This window comes from Gigantopelta aegis, chromosome 9 (genome assembly GCF_016097555.1).
Source record: "Gigantopelta aegis isolate Gae_Host chromosome 9, Gae_host_genome, whole genome shotgun sequence".
In the NCBI taxonomy this organism is placed as follows: domain Eukaryota; kingdom Metazoa; phylum Mollusca; class Gastropoda; order Neomphalida; family Peltospiridae; genus Gigantopelta; species Gigantopelta aegis.
Window position 1 is genome coordinate 30,042,072 of NC_054707.1, and position 12,438 is coordinate 30,054,509.

General features: G+C 40.8%; 1 protein-coding gene across 2 annotated transcripts in view; it reads right to left on the reverse strand.

The window, feature by feature from the left end:
- Positions 1-4,262, reverse strand: part of LOC121380437 — a 49,149-nt gene extending 44,887 nt beyond the window's left edge. For both annotated transcript variants that reach the window (XM_041509251.1, XM_041509250.1), the window contains exon 1: positions 4,132-4,262. In XM_041509251.1, the coding sequence (XP_041365185.1) occupies positions 4,132-4,189 (58 nt within the window). In that variant the 5' untranslated portion in view covers positions 4,190-4,262. The remainder of the gene's footprint in view (positions 1-4,131) is intronic.
- Between the last annotated feature and the right edge of the window lie 8,176 nt (positions 4,263-12,438).

Genomic DNA, 12,438 nt, shown 5'->3' on the forward strand with positions numbered 1-12,438 from the left:
TAGAGAACAGAGAATCTTTGATCTGTCAAATCTTACTAAAGCTGTGGAATGGGATGACTTTTTTTTTACAAATGATACGAAGACAAGACAGAACTCCTTCGTGACTACTTGTTGTCTGGTCTTTTACATATCGACAGTATATCTATATCACAAAAGATACCCAGTATAGGAAGAAGGAAATGTTTTATTTAACGACGCACTCAACACATTTTATTTACAGTTTTATGGCGTCGGAAATATGGTTAAGGACCACACAGATATTGAGAAAGGAAACCCGCTGTCGCTACTTCATGGACTACTCTTTTCAATTAGCAGCAAGGGATATTTTATATGCACCATCCCACAGACATGATAGTACATACCACGGCCTTTGTTACACCAGTTGTGGAGCACTGGCTGGAACGAGAAATAGCTCAAAGGGCCTACGACCAGAATGGATCCCAGATCGATCGCGCATCAGGCGAGCGCTGTACCACTGATCTACGTCCCGCCCTATCCAGTATACATGTTGTAGATATATGGTTTGCAAATGCATGCAGTCCAGATACAGAGGAATCATTTCGATTCCATCCAGAATTAGTTGTACAATTTTTACGTGATATTGACTTTTACTCTAAATTTTAATTTGATCTATCTATGATATTTGTATTTGTGCACAGTTTTTTACACTGTGTTTTATTTGACTCTTGATTTTTTATAGTGATGTTGATCATCACTTCATGTTTTGAATTACCATAGTTTGACACCCAATAGCAGGGGCGTAGGCTGGGGGGGGGGGGTCGGACGAACACCCCCCCCCCCCCCACACACACACACACACACACCCCACACCCACACCCCGCTGAAGCAAATGATCCGCTTTCAGTACTAAAACATACAGGTTTATAAATATGGAGATTCGGGTGGTGCAAAAACAAAATAGAAAAAAGTCCACTTGGTTCATATTCGAAACACACACACACACACACACACACACACACACACACACCCCGATCCAGATCACGCTATGCCCCTGAATAGCCGATGTATTTTTCGTTATGGGGTGTCGTTAAACATTCATTCATTCATTCAGTCAGTCCAGATACAGACGTCTCTGACCTTCGCTAATTCCACAAAGAGGCTGGCCCAAGGATTCATATTTATGAAGCACCTGCCTCCAAACAAAAATTCAGATATATACAATTCTGCGCATGCGTCTTGTCACACATGATGTGCTTAATTGTTTACGCCCAAAATACACACAGTTAGAAGGAAGTTTCTAGAATACAAAGTTGGCCAACACCGCTGATCATGACATACTAGATGAGCTAAGATGATTCCAGTTTGATACGGATGATGATAGCTCGAAATCGGAAGACAATGCTGAGTCAAATGATGAAAGTAGATGACATTTATGTTTACAATACTGTTCCATATTATCACATTATTCTAGGCATCATGTATACATCACCCATCTGAAAGTGATTCACAACTGCCAAAATGCCCTTTCGACCGAGATTCTTTTTGAATCATGATATCAATTTTGTCGTTGAGATTTAGGTAACATTTTACTATATATTATCCATATTGTTAGTCTATAGTATTTACCATAATTTTTCTTACTGTGATATTTACTACAAGTTATTTATTTCTGGGTCGACTATTTTCTATATTGCACACAAAAAATTGGGGGGGGGGGGGGGGGGGGGTCTTATTATTTCCAAAACATTTTTACTTTTCTTCTTTCGTGAAATCAAACTGAAATTATTGACGAAAAACAATGTTCATGGAGACTGGAAAGAACTACAAGTGGTCATTTTATTTTTGTAGTACCCATTTTTAGTCATTTGTTAGCTTCGTTGTGTATTTTAAGCTAACTGCTACAATACTCTGGCAATAAGTATATAAGATTAAAGCCGCACACCCTAGTTCCATCCAGCGAAAATAAATTATAATTTGGTTAATCTACAAACCTGTAACACACTTAGATCACGTTTTTATCAAATGGAGTGAAAAAGCAGGTTTTATATCGATAAATACCATGGGAATCCCCATGTCCCAATTGCTTGAAATAATTTTGAAAGTTAGTATTCTGATGTCACCGGTAGATGTCGCTCGAAGCACAACAATGCCTACGTCACGACAAATTTCACAGACTTGGGGTGCGTTCGTTTCACCTCTCCTGGACATGTTCCAACTGTTCTGTCCTGTTTGTATCCCCTCTCCAGATATCGTAAGACTTATCAAAATTATTGGTTTTAAGGGTTTGTAACGTTTTGTATTGAGACACTTACTATCTGAACTTTATTGTTACTGAAAATGTTCACGAACTGTGAAGAAAAATTTCACAAATGAACAACAACAAATCGGATGTTGATTGCGCGATCTGTGCACGAGAAAACAAACCGAACCAAAATGATAACGGTCACGTGATATACCAACGTCTGTGACATTGAAATGGAAATATCCCCTCTAAAAATAGATTGGAACTCGCTTGCTTAACGGTTTTTTCTCGACAACACGTCTTGTGAAAAAATGCAAAAAATGCATTGCGTGGTTTTACAAACATCAGGATTACCAAAAAGCACTTCAGGTGAATGGAAATGTGTATTCTAAATAATAAAATGTAAGTAAAGTGCAATTTTATTTGTGAAAAATGGGGTTTAATAGTGAAAAACAACGCCGTAATGGTTAAGAAATAAACGTAACTAGGGTGTGTCCCTTTAACGAGATTTGAATTGGATTTGGTGAAATCAATATAAAATGTCACCATTTTGTATGTTGAACAGTATGGCGGCCATCTTGGATTTAAAAAATTATTTGATCGAATTTGGCCATCCTTGAAAAAGTCCCCAAGTCGACCAACATTTACATATATAAGTACATTTTTATGTTGACACCCCACCCACCAGCAAAAAGTTGTCATGTTGGACACGTTTTATCAAACATCAGTTAGCACCATCGGATTCCTTGAAAAAAATCAATTTGGAATCAACTTCAAACATAAAGTGAACACTTTCCAAAAATTATAACAAATCTGAGACGGACTACTGGGCAAATGGACGCAGATATTTAATTTCCAGTAGTTTGTTGACAAGGTTGTCCACCTAAGTTGTGATTTTTTTTTTTTTTTAAAGAAAATTCGCTTGAGCACGCGCCTGCATAATGTTTCGCAATCAACCGACGACTCCCCCCCCCCCCCCCCCGACCTATTGTTACGTTATTCTTGAACTGCCCCCATTGCCAAGTGATGACATTTTTCTGATATGGAACAATGTTTCTTTTTAATGTTGCGTTTTGTCGAGTTCTCTTTTTCAAGATGTGCACAAATGTTGATCAATCACAGCTCTCCGTGCACTTGAGAGGTGGGGATTCAAATGTGTGTAGGGTATTCACAGATACCGCATACTTTTGTCAATAGGAACGTGCAAACAGTGAGGAGTAGCCTGTAGATATGTAAATAGGCTCTTGCTGAATCCCCCAAATTGCCGACACGTTAATGCTCGTTTTACTGTACCAGATAGATTTGATTAGCCAATCAAATTTCGCGTTATATTCAGAATGAAGTAGAATAATAGTTTTAGCTTCTCTTATTTGTCGCCGACCTGACGCAGGTGTCATGTTTCCACACAATCGTAGACGGCGTTTAATAGTTTTATCGTCACCTATCCGTTGCATACATAGGTGTACGGGCTCCCCGAGGGCAGACAAAAATGCCCGAATATGCCCGAACAACATTTATTCATATTAACGTTTCTGCTAAACAGCTACCAACGAATCGCTACACATTTTTGCAAGGATTACAACTAATTTTGTGGGTAGAATGAGGAAATACATGGTAAAAAGGTTGGCTATCAGATTAGTATATTTTGCCAGAATATCCATAGTTTCGCCGGAATTTAAGGATTTGACCCAGCACAAGGGGGCTGTTGCCACCCCCGCCCTCCGTTCCATCGCATTCCCCGTCTCGTACGCTTATACCATGGTCGCAGATAGTGTGTTCACACACGCACGCAGACACAGACACGCACACAACCACCTGTAGGCTAATCGTGGTAATAGAGGAGCTTTTTCAGCAAGATAAAAATGAACACTTCTAAACTGAAAAGGCCTGCTATAAACTTAATTGTATTGAACAGAATTGTGACTTGCCTGCTCTACTAACAACTAAAATAAGAAGCAGCTGTATTTTAGCAGATTTCTCACTCATTGGTTTTCACAACTCGGCACGTTTCCATAACAGTTCTGACGTTAGAAGCCTTTTAATTTCAGACGAAGTTGATGTTCTGACGTCATCGATGAAAACTGACGAGCGTTGTCACTGCTAAACGTATCGCCATATGATATCCGGATTTTTGTGTATTACAAGAAAATTATAGCTCAAGCGCGGATCCAATGGAAATTCAAAGTGCCCCAAAACATCCAGTGTTTAGCAAACTGCAATGCGTTTAGTTTAATAGCTTGTTCAGCTTTATAGTTCTGTGGAAGATTAGGCTACCATATAGATAAAATATACCGAAGGTGCCATTTTTAAATGTTGCATCCCCTCTCTGGATATTGGAGGTGCCCATTTTAAAAGTCCCATCCCTCAATAGAAAAATCCTACATCAACCTGTTAGTTTAATAGGGAAGGCTAAAACTAATTCCCCATGTCACGTCAAATAATTGAATCATGCCTATATATAAGCCTAAGCATTAGGCTAATGTGAAATGTTGAACAAAGACTGGTTTAAATATTTTCATTTATTTGCAGTATATTCATAGCGTAGGCCTATGAACGGTGCTGTAGGTTTTTAGTTTGTGGAAGTTGTGATAATGTATAGCGATGATCAGTCACTTGCTATTATCAAGACATTTCACTGGTAAACTTATTAGGCCCTATTATTATTTAAAATTATATTTATTTTATGGGCTATAGCGAAAAGATCAGTGATATAAATGGTTTGTTATTGTAACTTATACCATTTAGGGCTTGAAAATAATATTTTCACTTTTTAAAGTCAGTTTTGTATGCAGACCAGTACGGAAAATGGCAAAACGTTAAATTCGCCCGAAATAAACTTAATATTTATAATCAATATTTCACTAAATCTGTTCTAATGTTTATTAATATATAACGTATAATTGTTTGACGTCCATATTGAAAATAACTAAGAAAATTAATGCCTGTACAATAGGTTCGAAGCCTACCAATTGACATTGTGTCAGGCTTTCTGTCTGAAAATCATTTGATGGTATGTAGTGTAGTGTCTTGGAACTTACAGTGAACATTGTGGTCTGTCTCGGTACTCCTATGATACACGCATGCGTATAGGGAAAAAAGAAACATCCGCCCAAGTAGTGTGGCCTCCATGTTTACGTTATACATGAGAGTTTTTCAACATGAATAAATCATATGTTTAAATACCAAAGCGTGTTCCTGTATGTAGACAGGACACTATATCTGGCGATGAGGATGAACTCTACGTAACTGGTACGTGAATACAAAATCTACGCTACGAGCTAGCAAACGAACTGTTTTTTTCGTTCTAAAAGTACAGCCCGCGCTAATTTGTGAATGTGTTTTCGCTGACGCCATGGCATCGCTACCGCCTTTTGAGAAATTGTTGTGTATGAGGAAGAGATAACAACCGGCACCAGATGGCGTAGATGGGTAACACAATTTGAAAATCTACTATGTGCGCTTGACATTGCAAAAGATTCCAGAAAAAAAGCCCTGCTACTGCACTATGCAGGCGACGATGTTTTAGAAATATTTGACGCAATGACTGATGAACAGAAAGGAAATGGAGCAATAACTGACGGAGACAACCCTATTCCTAGGGAATATATCGTGCTAAAGAAGTCCCTGGATGAGTATTTCACTCCCAATAAGAACATTTCTTACGAAACATTTAAGTTTAGGCAAACACCATAAGGAAGGTGACAGCATCAACGTTTTTCACACCCGTCTGAGAGGCATGGCAGTCCTTTGTGATTTTCATGATGTCGACAAAGAGATTCTTGGACAAATCATACAAGGCTGCATATCTACCTGAGTGCACAGGAAAGCTCTGAAGGACAATTTAACTCTCATGCAAGTGCTAGATGAAGCTTGGAGTATAGAACTTTCTGAAAGCATAGCTGCTATCATTGAGAATGCTGCTGCTGCTGCTGCTGCTGCTGCTCATGCTGTCTCCAGTGATTCTAGTGCCTACACTGTGAACAATGAACATCATCGTGGTCGTCGCGGACAACGATATCAATACTCATGTGGTTCCAATCATTCCAGTGATCGCTCTCTTCACAATGGACACCAACGTAGTAGGCCCCTATATGTGTGCAAATAGAACCGACTGCACATGGTCCAAGTCATCGAGGCAGGACTTATCGTCGAGGTGGTTTCAGCCGTCATGGTCGTCCCAAACGTGTTTCCAGTGAGCACTCAACAAGTAATTCCTGTCATTACTGTGGATCTCAGCCTCATTTCAAGAACGACTGAGGCAAGACTTGCTCAAACTTTGGAATAATAGGATACTATGCACGTGTCTGCATGTCAACACCCATGGTAGGACGTGTCGATTTTTCATCATCTGTGTCTGATGATGAAGAGCATGTATTCTCCGTCACTGACAAGATTGTCAACTCGCCAAAGATCACAGCATGCATCATGAACTGTCCCATTGACTTTGTGATTGATACTGGTGCTTATGTTAATATCATAGGTCATTCTACATACGACGCACTCGCCAACAAACTAAAGATTCATTCTCCAGTGCCAAAGTTATATGCATTTGGCTCTACAAATCCTCTTCCTGTGCAAGGTTTCTTTGATTCAGAAATAAGCTTTGAGTCGAATAAAACTCTGGCAAATTAGAGAAGATAGATGTCATTAAAAAGGTAGAAGGCCCCACGCTATAGACGAGCCCAATTGTAGTCGTCCTTAAGAAAGCTGGTGGCATACGAATCTGCGTCGCCTCAACAAAGCCATACGGAGAGAAAGACACCCAATGCCAACGTTTGACGATCTCGTTGCTGACCTGAACGGCTCAAATGTTTTCAGCAAACTAGACCTGACTAACACATACTATCAGCTAGAACTGGATGAAGCAAGTCGTTACATCACTACCTTCACCACCCATGTCAGTTTTCGTCGGTACAAACGCCTACTCTTTGAAGTCAACGCTGCTGCAGAAATATTCCAAAACGCACTCGCAGAAATACTCAGCAACATCCCAGGTTCTCGAAGCCTCTCTGATGGCATTATTATCCAAGTCTTCGAGCCACACTGAAGAAACTAGAAGAGAGTGGTGCCACGGTCAATAGAGAAAAATGTGTGTTCTTCACAAATGAACTGACTTTCATTTGACATGTGTTCGGTGCGAATGGTGTCTTGACTGATCTCAACAAGATTAAAAAGACATGGTTTATTTAACGACGCACAAAATCATTTTACTTACGGTTATATGGCGTCAGACATATGGTTAAGGACAAACATATATTGAAAGAGGAAACCCGGTGTCTCCACTTCATGGGCTACTCTTTTCGATTAGCAGCAAGGGATCTATTATATGCATCATCCCACAGACAGGGTAGCACATGCCACGGCCTTTGATATACCAGTCGAGGTGCACTGGCTGGAACGAGAAATAGTCCAATAGGCCCATCGACGGGGGATCGATCCCAGACCGACTGCGCATCAAGCGAGCGCTTTACCACTGGGCTACGTTCCGTCCCTAACAGGATTAAGACCATCATCAACACAGCTCATCCAGAGAATGTCAGCGAAATCCGCTTCTTCCTAGGAATGACGCGGTACATTTCGAAGTTCATCTCTGACCACGCAACCATAACAGAGCTTCTCAGGAAGCTCACCAGAAAGGACATCGCATGGAAATGGTGACAAACAGAACAGCAAGCTTTCGACAAGCTGAAGCAATCTCTAACGCAAACGCCCGTCATGGCTTACTTCAGTCCTAAGGAACAAACCACAGTCCTGTCGGAGCAATTTTGACCCAGAAAAGAAAGGTCATCTGCTACGCCAGTTGTGCCCTCACTGCCACTGAACAGCGTTACTCCCAAACAGACAGAGAACTCTTGGTAGTTGTCAATGGTGTAGAACACTTCCATCTGTATCTCTTTGGCTCCCGCTTCGTAATGATCACTGATCACAAGCCACTACTGGGAATCATGAACAGCTAGAAGCCGACTACAGCCCAGATGGAAAGATGGCATTTACGTCTTATGCCCTATTAGGTGACGCTAGTTTATGCTCCACGAAGAGATGACCTAAACCCAGTCGACTACATCATCCGTCACCCTCAAACTATACCAAACCGCGAGAATGCTGGTGAAGCATACCTCGCATATGTCATGAGAAATGCCATACCAAAATCAATGACGACTGAAGAAGTGAAGCAAGATCAAACACTCCAAAGTTTTATGTTGGCAATCCAAACTGGTCATTGGGAAGATCCAGAGATATCAAATTTTACCAGGTTCAGAGAAGAACTATCCGTCCATGATGGTTTGGTTCTCCGAGGAAATCGTCTTGTTATCCCAGCAACTTTTCAACAGAAAGTCGTTGCAATAGCACAGCAAGCATACCAAGGGATTGTTACGACCAAGCAATGCATCAGAGAGAAGGTCTGGTTCCATGGAAGTTTGTGGAAGACGCTGTCAAATCCTGCATTCCCTGCCATGCATCACATCCAGGGCCTGCTAACGTGAACCTCTTCAACCAACTCACTTGCCATCTGAACCATGGAGTTCACTTGCCATTGACTTTGCTGGTCCGTTCCCATTGGGCGATTATTTGCTTGTTGTCATAGATTGGTATAGTCGATTTCCCAAGGTTGAAATCGTCCCATCCACCTCTGCCAAAGCAGTACTACCAAAGTTGAAAGCGATCTTCTTGCGCCAAGAAATCCCAACAACAGTCAAAACGGATAATGGGCCTCCATTCAACGGTGATGAATTTACAAGCACTATGTCCAGTTTCGGGATCCATCACAGGAAGATTACGCCCCTCTAGCCAGAAGCGAACGGAGATGCTGAACGTTGCATGGCTACACTGAACAAGACAATCCGTGCATCAGTCGCCGACAACATTGCTTGGAAGTCACAGCTTCCCACTTTCCTACATATCTATAGAGGTACACCGCACACCTCCGCCAAAGTATCTCCTTTCGAAGCACTGACTGGCTGCAAGATGAAAATTCGCCTGCCCGGTCCTCCTATCACAAATCAGACAGACAGATTTGTCCACAGCCGCATTACTGAACTATGTTGACGCTAAACGACACACACGACGATCAGATCTATGGCCAGGTGATTACATCCTAGTGAAGCAGAAGAGGATGAACAAGCTGTCAACTCTATATTGTCGTCTGCTTTATGTTGTCGTCCACGAGAAAGGCACCATGATCACTGGGCAACGTGGTGAGAGTCAAATCGCTGGCAGCTCCTCGCAGTTTAAACCTATCAGCGGTACACAACTCTCTCTAAGCGATGAGGAAGAGGAGGATGGAGATGACAAGACTGTCGAGACATCAATGCCATCAACTCCTCAACAGCAGTCCAAGTCCCCTGTCACTCCGCCCAAGCAGCCGAGGACGCCTTCGAAGTTTGTTTCATCTACGCCGACCGTGTTTACACCTGCCCCGGTCCACACTGAGAAGCCAGTAAAACTAGTCCGCAACCGCCAACACATCTGAAAGACTATCATTTGACTTGACGCTATCAACAATATGCATATTACATGGCTGTCTGATAAATACATGATGACAAAAGTGAATTATGTGCGAACTGTCAAATCCAAGTTTTTGAATAGTGTACCAGGTTACAGAAACGTTTGAGAACTGTATTACTTTCTTATGAATGCACCGTGCATTTTTCTTTGACAATTTTCTGTTCAAGTTGGGGAGGAATGTAGTGTCTTGGAACTTATTGTGAACATTGTAGTCTGTCTCGGTACTCCTATGATACATGCATGTGTAGAGGAAAAAAGAAACATCCGCCCAAGTAGCGTTGCCTCCATGTTTACGTTATACATGAGTATTTTTCAACATGAATAAATCTTATGTTTAAATACCAAAACGTGTTCCTATATGTAGACTGAACACTATACGTAATAAAAATAAAACCGATCTAGGTGGTTACGGGTTTGAAATCGTTTGACACTGCATTTCGAGTACTTTGGTACATTTTAAACAACACTTCTCATTGTTATCTATCTAAACATTATCAAAATATATCCATTTATTTCCAAGATTTTAGGTACGTAATTTTACACTTTGTATCCTCTGGAAGAAACTGTATTTTAAATATTATTCCCCGAGTGGGTCATTGGCCTCATTGCAAGTTACAAAATTGCTGTATATAAATACAAAATTGTTACATTAGTTTCGATCCTAATATTTGACAGTACACTGTCTTAACTGCAGGTTAAATTGCTTCTATTTGTTTTAAGAAGTCACGTTGGCATAGTAGATATGACGCTCAAATGCCATGCAAAGCGGTGCAGTAGGTTAGAAATCTGCCAACTGACACAATATGTTGATTAGTACTAAATTCATAGTTTAATGTTTGGTCAGTTTTGTGTACCAAAATCATGCAAATCAGCATTGCAGACACGTGAGGAAAACGTTAGACCATTTGTGAATAGCCTGAGGTAAAACACCAAAGTGCCACAAAACACTATTATTTCAATAACGAAAGAAAGAAATGTTTTATTTAAGGACGCACTCAACACATTTTATTTACGGTTATATGGCGTCAGACATATGGTCAAGGACCACACAGATTTTGAGAGGAAACCCGCTGTCGCCACTATATGGGCTACTCTTCCGATTAGCAGCAAAGGATTTTTTATTTGCGCTTCCCACAGGCAGGATGGCACAAACCATGGCCTTTGTTGAACCAGTTATGGATCACTGGTCGGTGCAAGTGGTTTACACGTACCCATTGAGCCTTGCGGAGCACTCACTCAGGGTTTGGAGTCGGTATCTGGATTAAAAATCCCATGCCTCGACTGGGGTCCGAACCCAGTACCTACCAACCTGTAGACTGATGGCCTACCACGACGCCACCGAGGCCGGTCTTCAATAACGAAATCCTATGGTGTAGCCTGTCACTCTGCCAATTTTGGGACATCGGATTGTCTCTCCTGTGCCCAATTCGTTCCAGACATGTTTTATAGGTGACACATCTGGTTAGAATGCCGGCCAGTTCATACGCTGGACACCATTGTGTCAGGAAATATGTTACAACCCTGGCATTGTGGGGTCTGGCATTGTCGTGCAAAAATTAACAATAACATCAAGGCCAGTTTGGGGGGCAGGGGGACGCGTCCCATTTATTTTTCAAAATGTTGAAGTGCTATTTTTGTTTGTATAAACATTGTTTTGCACGTAAGCATTTTAAGCTGCCTGAAGTCAACTTGTGCGTGTATGCGCAAGCTTGCAGATGTGTGTCTGTGTTACCGAGTCTCAATGGAGTTTAGTGTTCACCACGTTGTTTAACGCGTGATTAAAGTTGCATAATCATAGCTTAATACTTTTTTGTATAACTGTCCTACTTAGACTGAGCCGTCCCTAGACTAGTACCTTTTACAGTTTGAATTTACAAGTTCTTAGAAGTGCCCCTTTGTATCGTTTTCATGTATATCTACCCTACCTAGCCAGAGCCGTCCCTACAACAGTGCCCTTTAAAAAAAAAGGTGATCAAAGTCAAAATACCATGAAATATATGATCGTCAAACTTATATACGAAGTTGACTCTTGGGTTATAATATTATGCAAAATAATGCTTAAAATAGTTTTTAAATTATTGTTAAAAAATGGCTAATTTTGCCATTCAGATGCCATCCAGTTTTAAAATTTCCCCGGGGGAACGTACCTCCTGACCCCTACACATCTCGGGCTCTGCGCGCCCTCCGGCAAAGCACATCGTGTCATGCCCACCCCACTTTAAAAAAAAAAAAGCTCCAACGGGCCTGCAAACTCATATAATAATCTCTGTTAATGCAGCTAGCTAGAGATAAGTACTCTGAATACAAGCAATTATTTGTTCCACGTTTCTCTGAGAAAGACCTTTTCTAAAGATGTCTAAGAAACAAAATAGTACACGCGTGTGTCTTTGAGATACTATTCATATATAATTAAACAACTTGTAAGATAAATGGTATCAAACAGGCATTCATATTTTTTCTCTATTCATCCTTTGGCCAAATAATATGTAACAGATTAATATTCAAAGCAAGAAAATATAAATAAATTATAATATTAATATATTTTTTAAAAGGTTATATTTGCCGAAAACACGTTAAAATAATTATAAACAAAAGATAGTCCCTTTAACATAGACAGCAATACCTATAGATCACCTCCCCACTGGCTTAGCCAGAATTTTATATTGGGGGGGGGGGGGGGGGGGGGGGGGGGCAAACCACATTATGTATGAATATATGATTTATGGGGG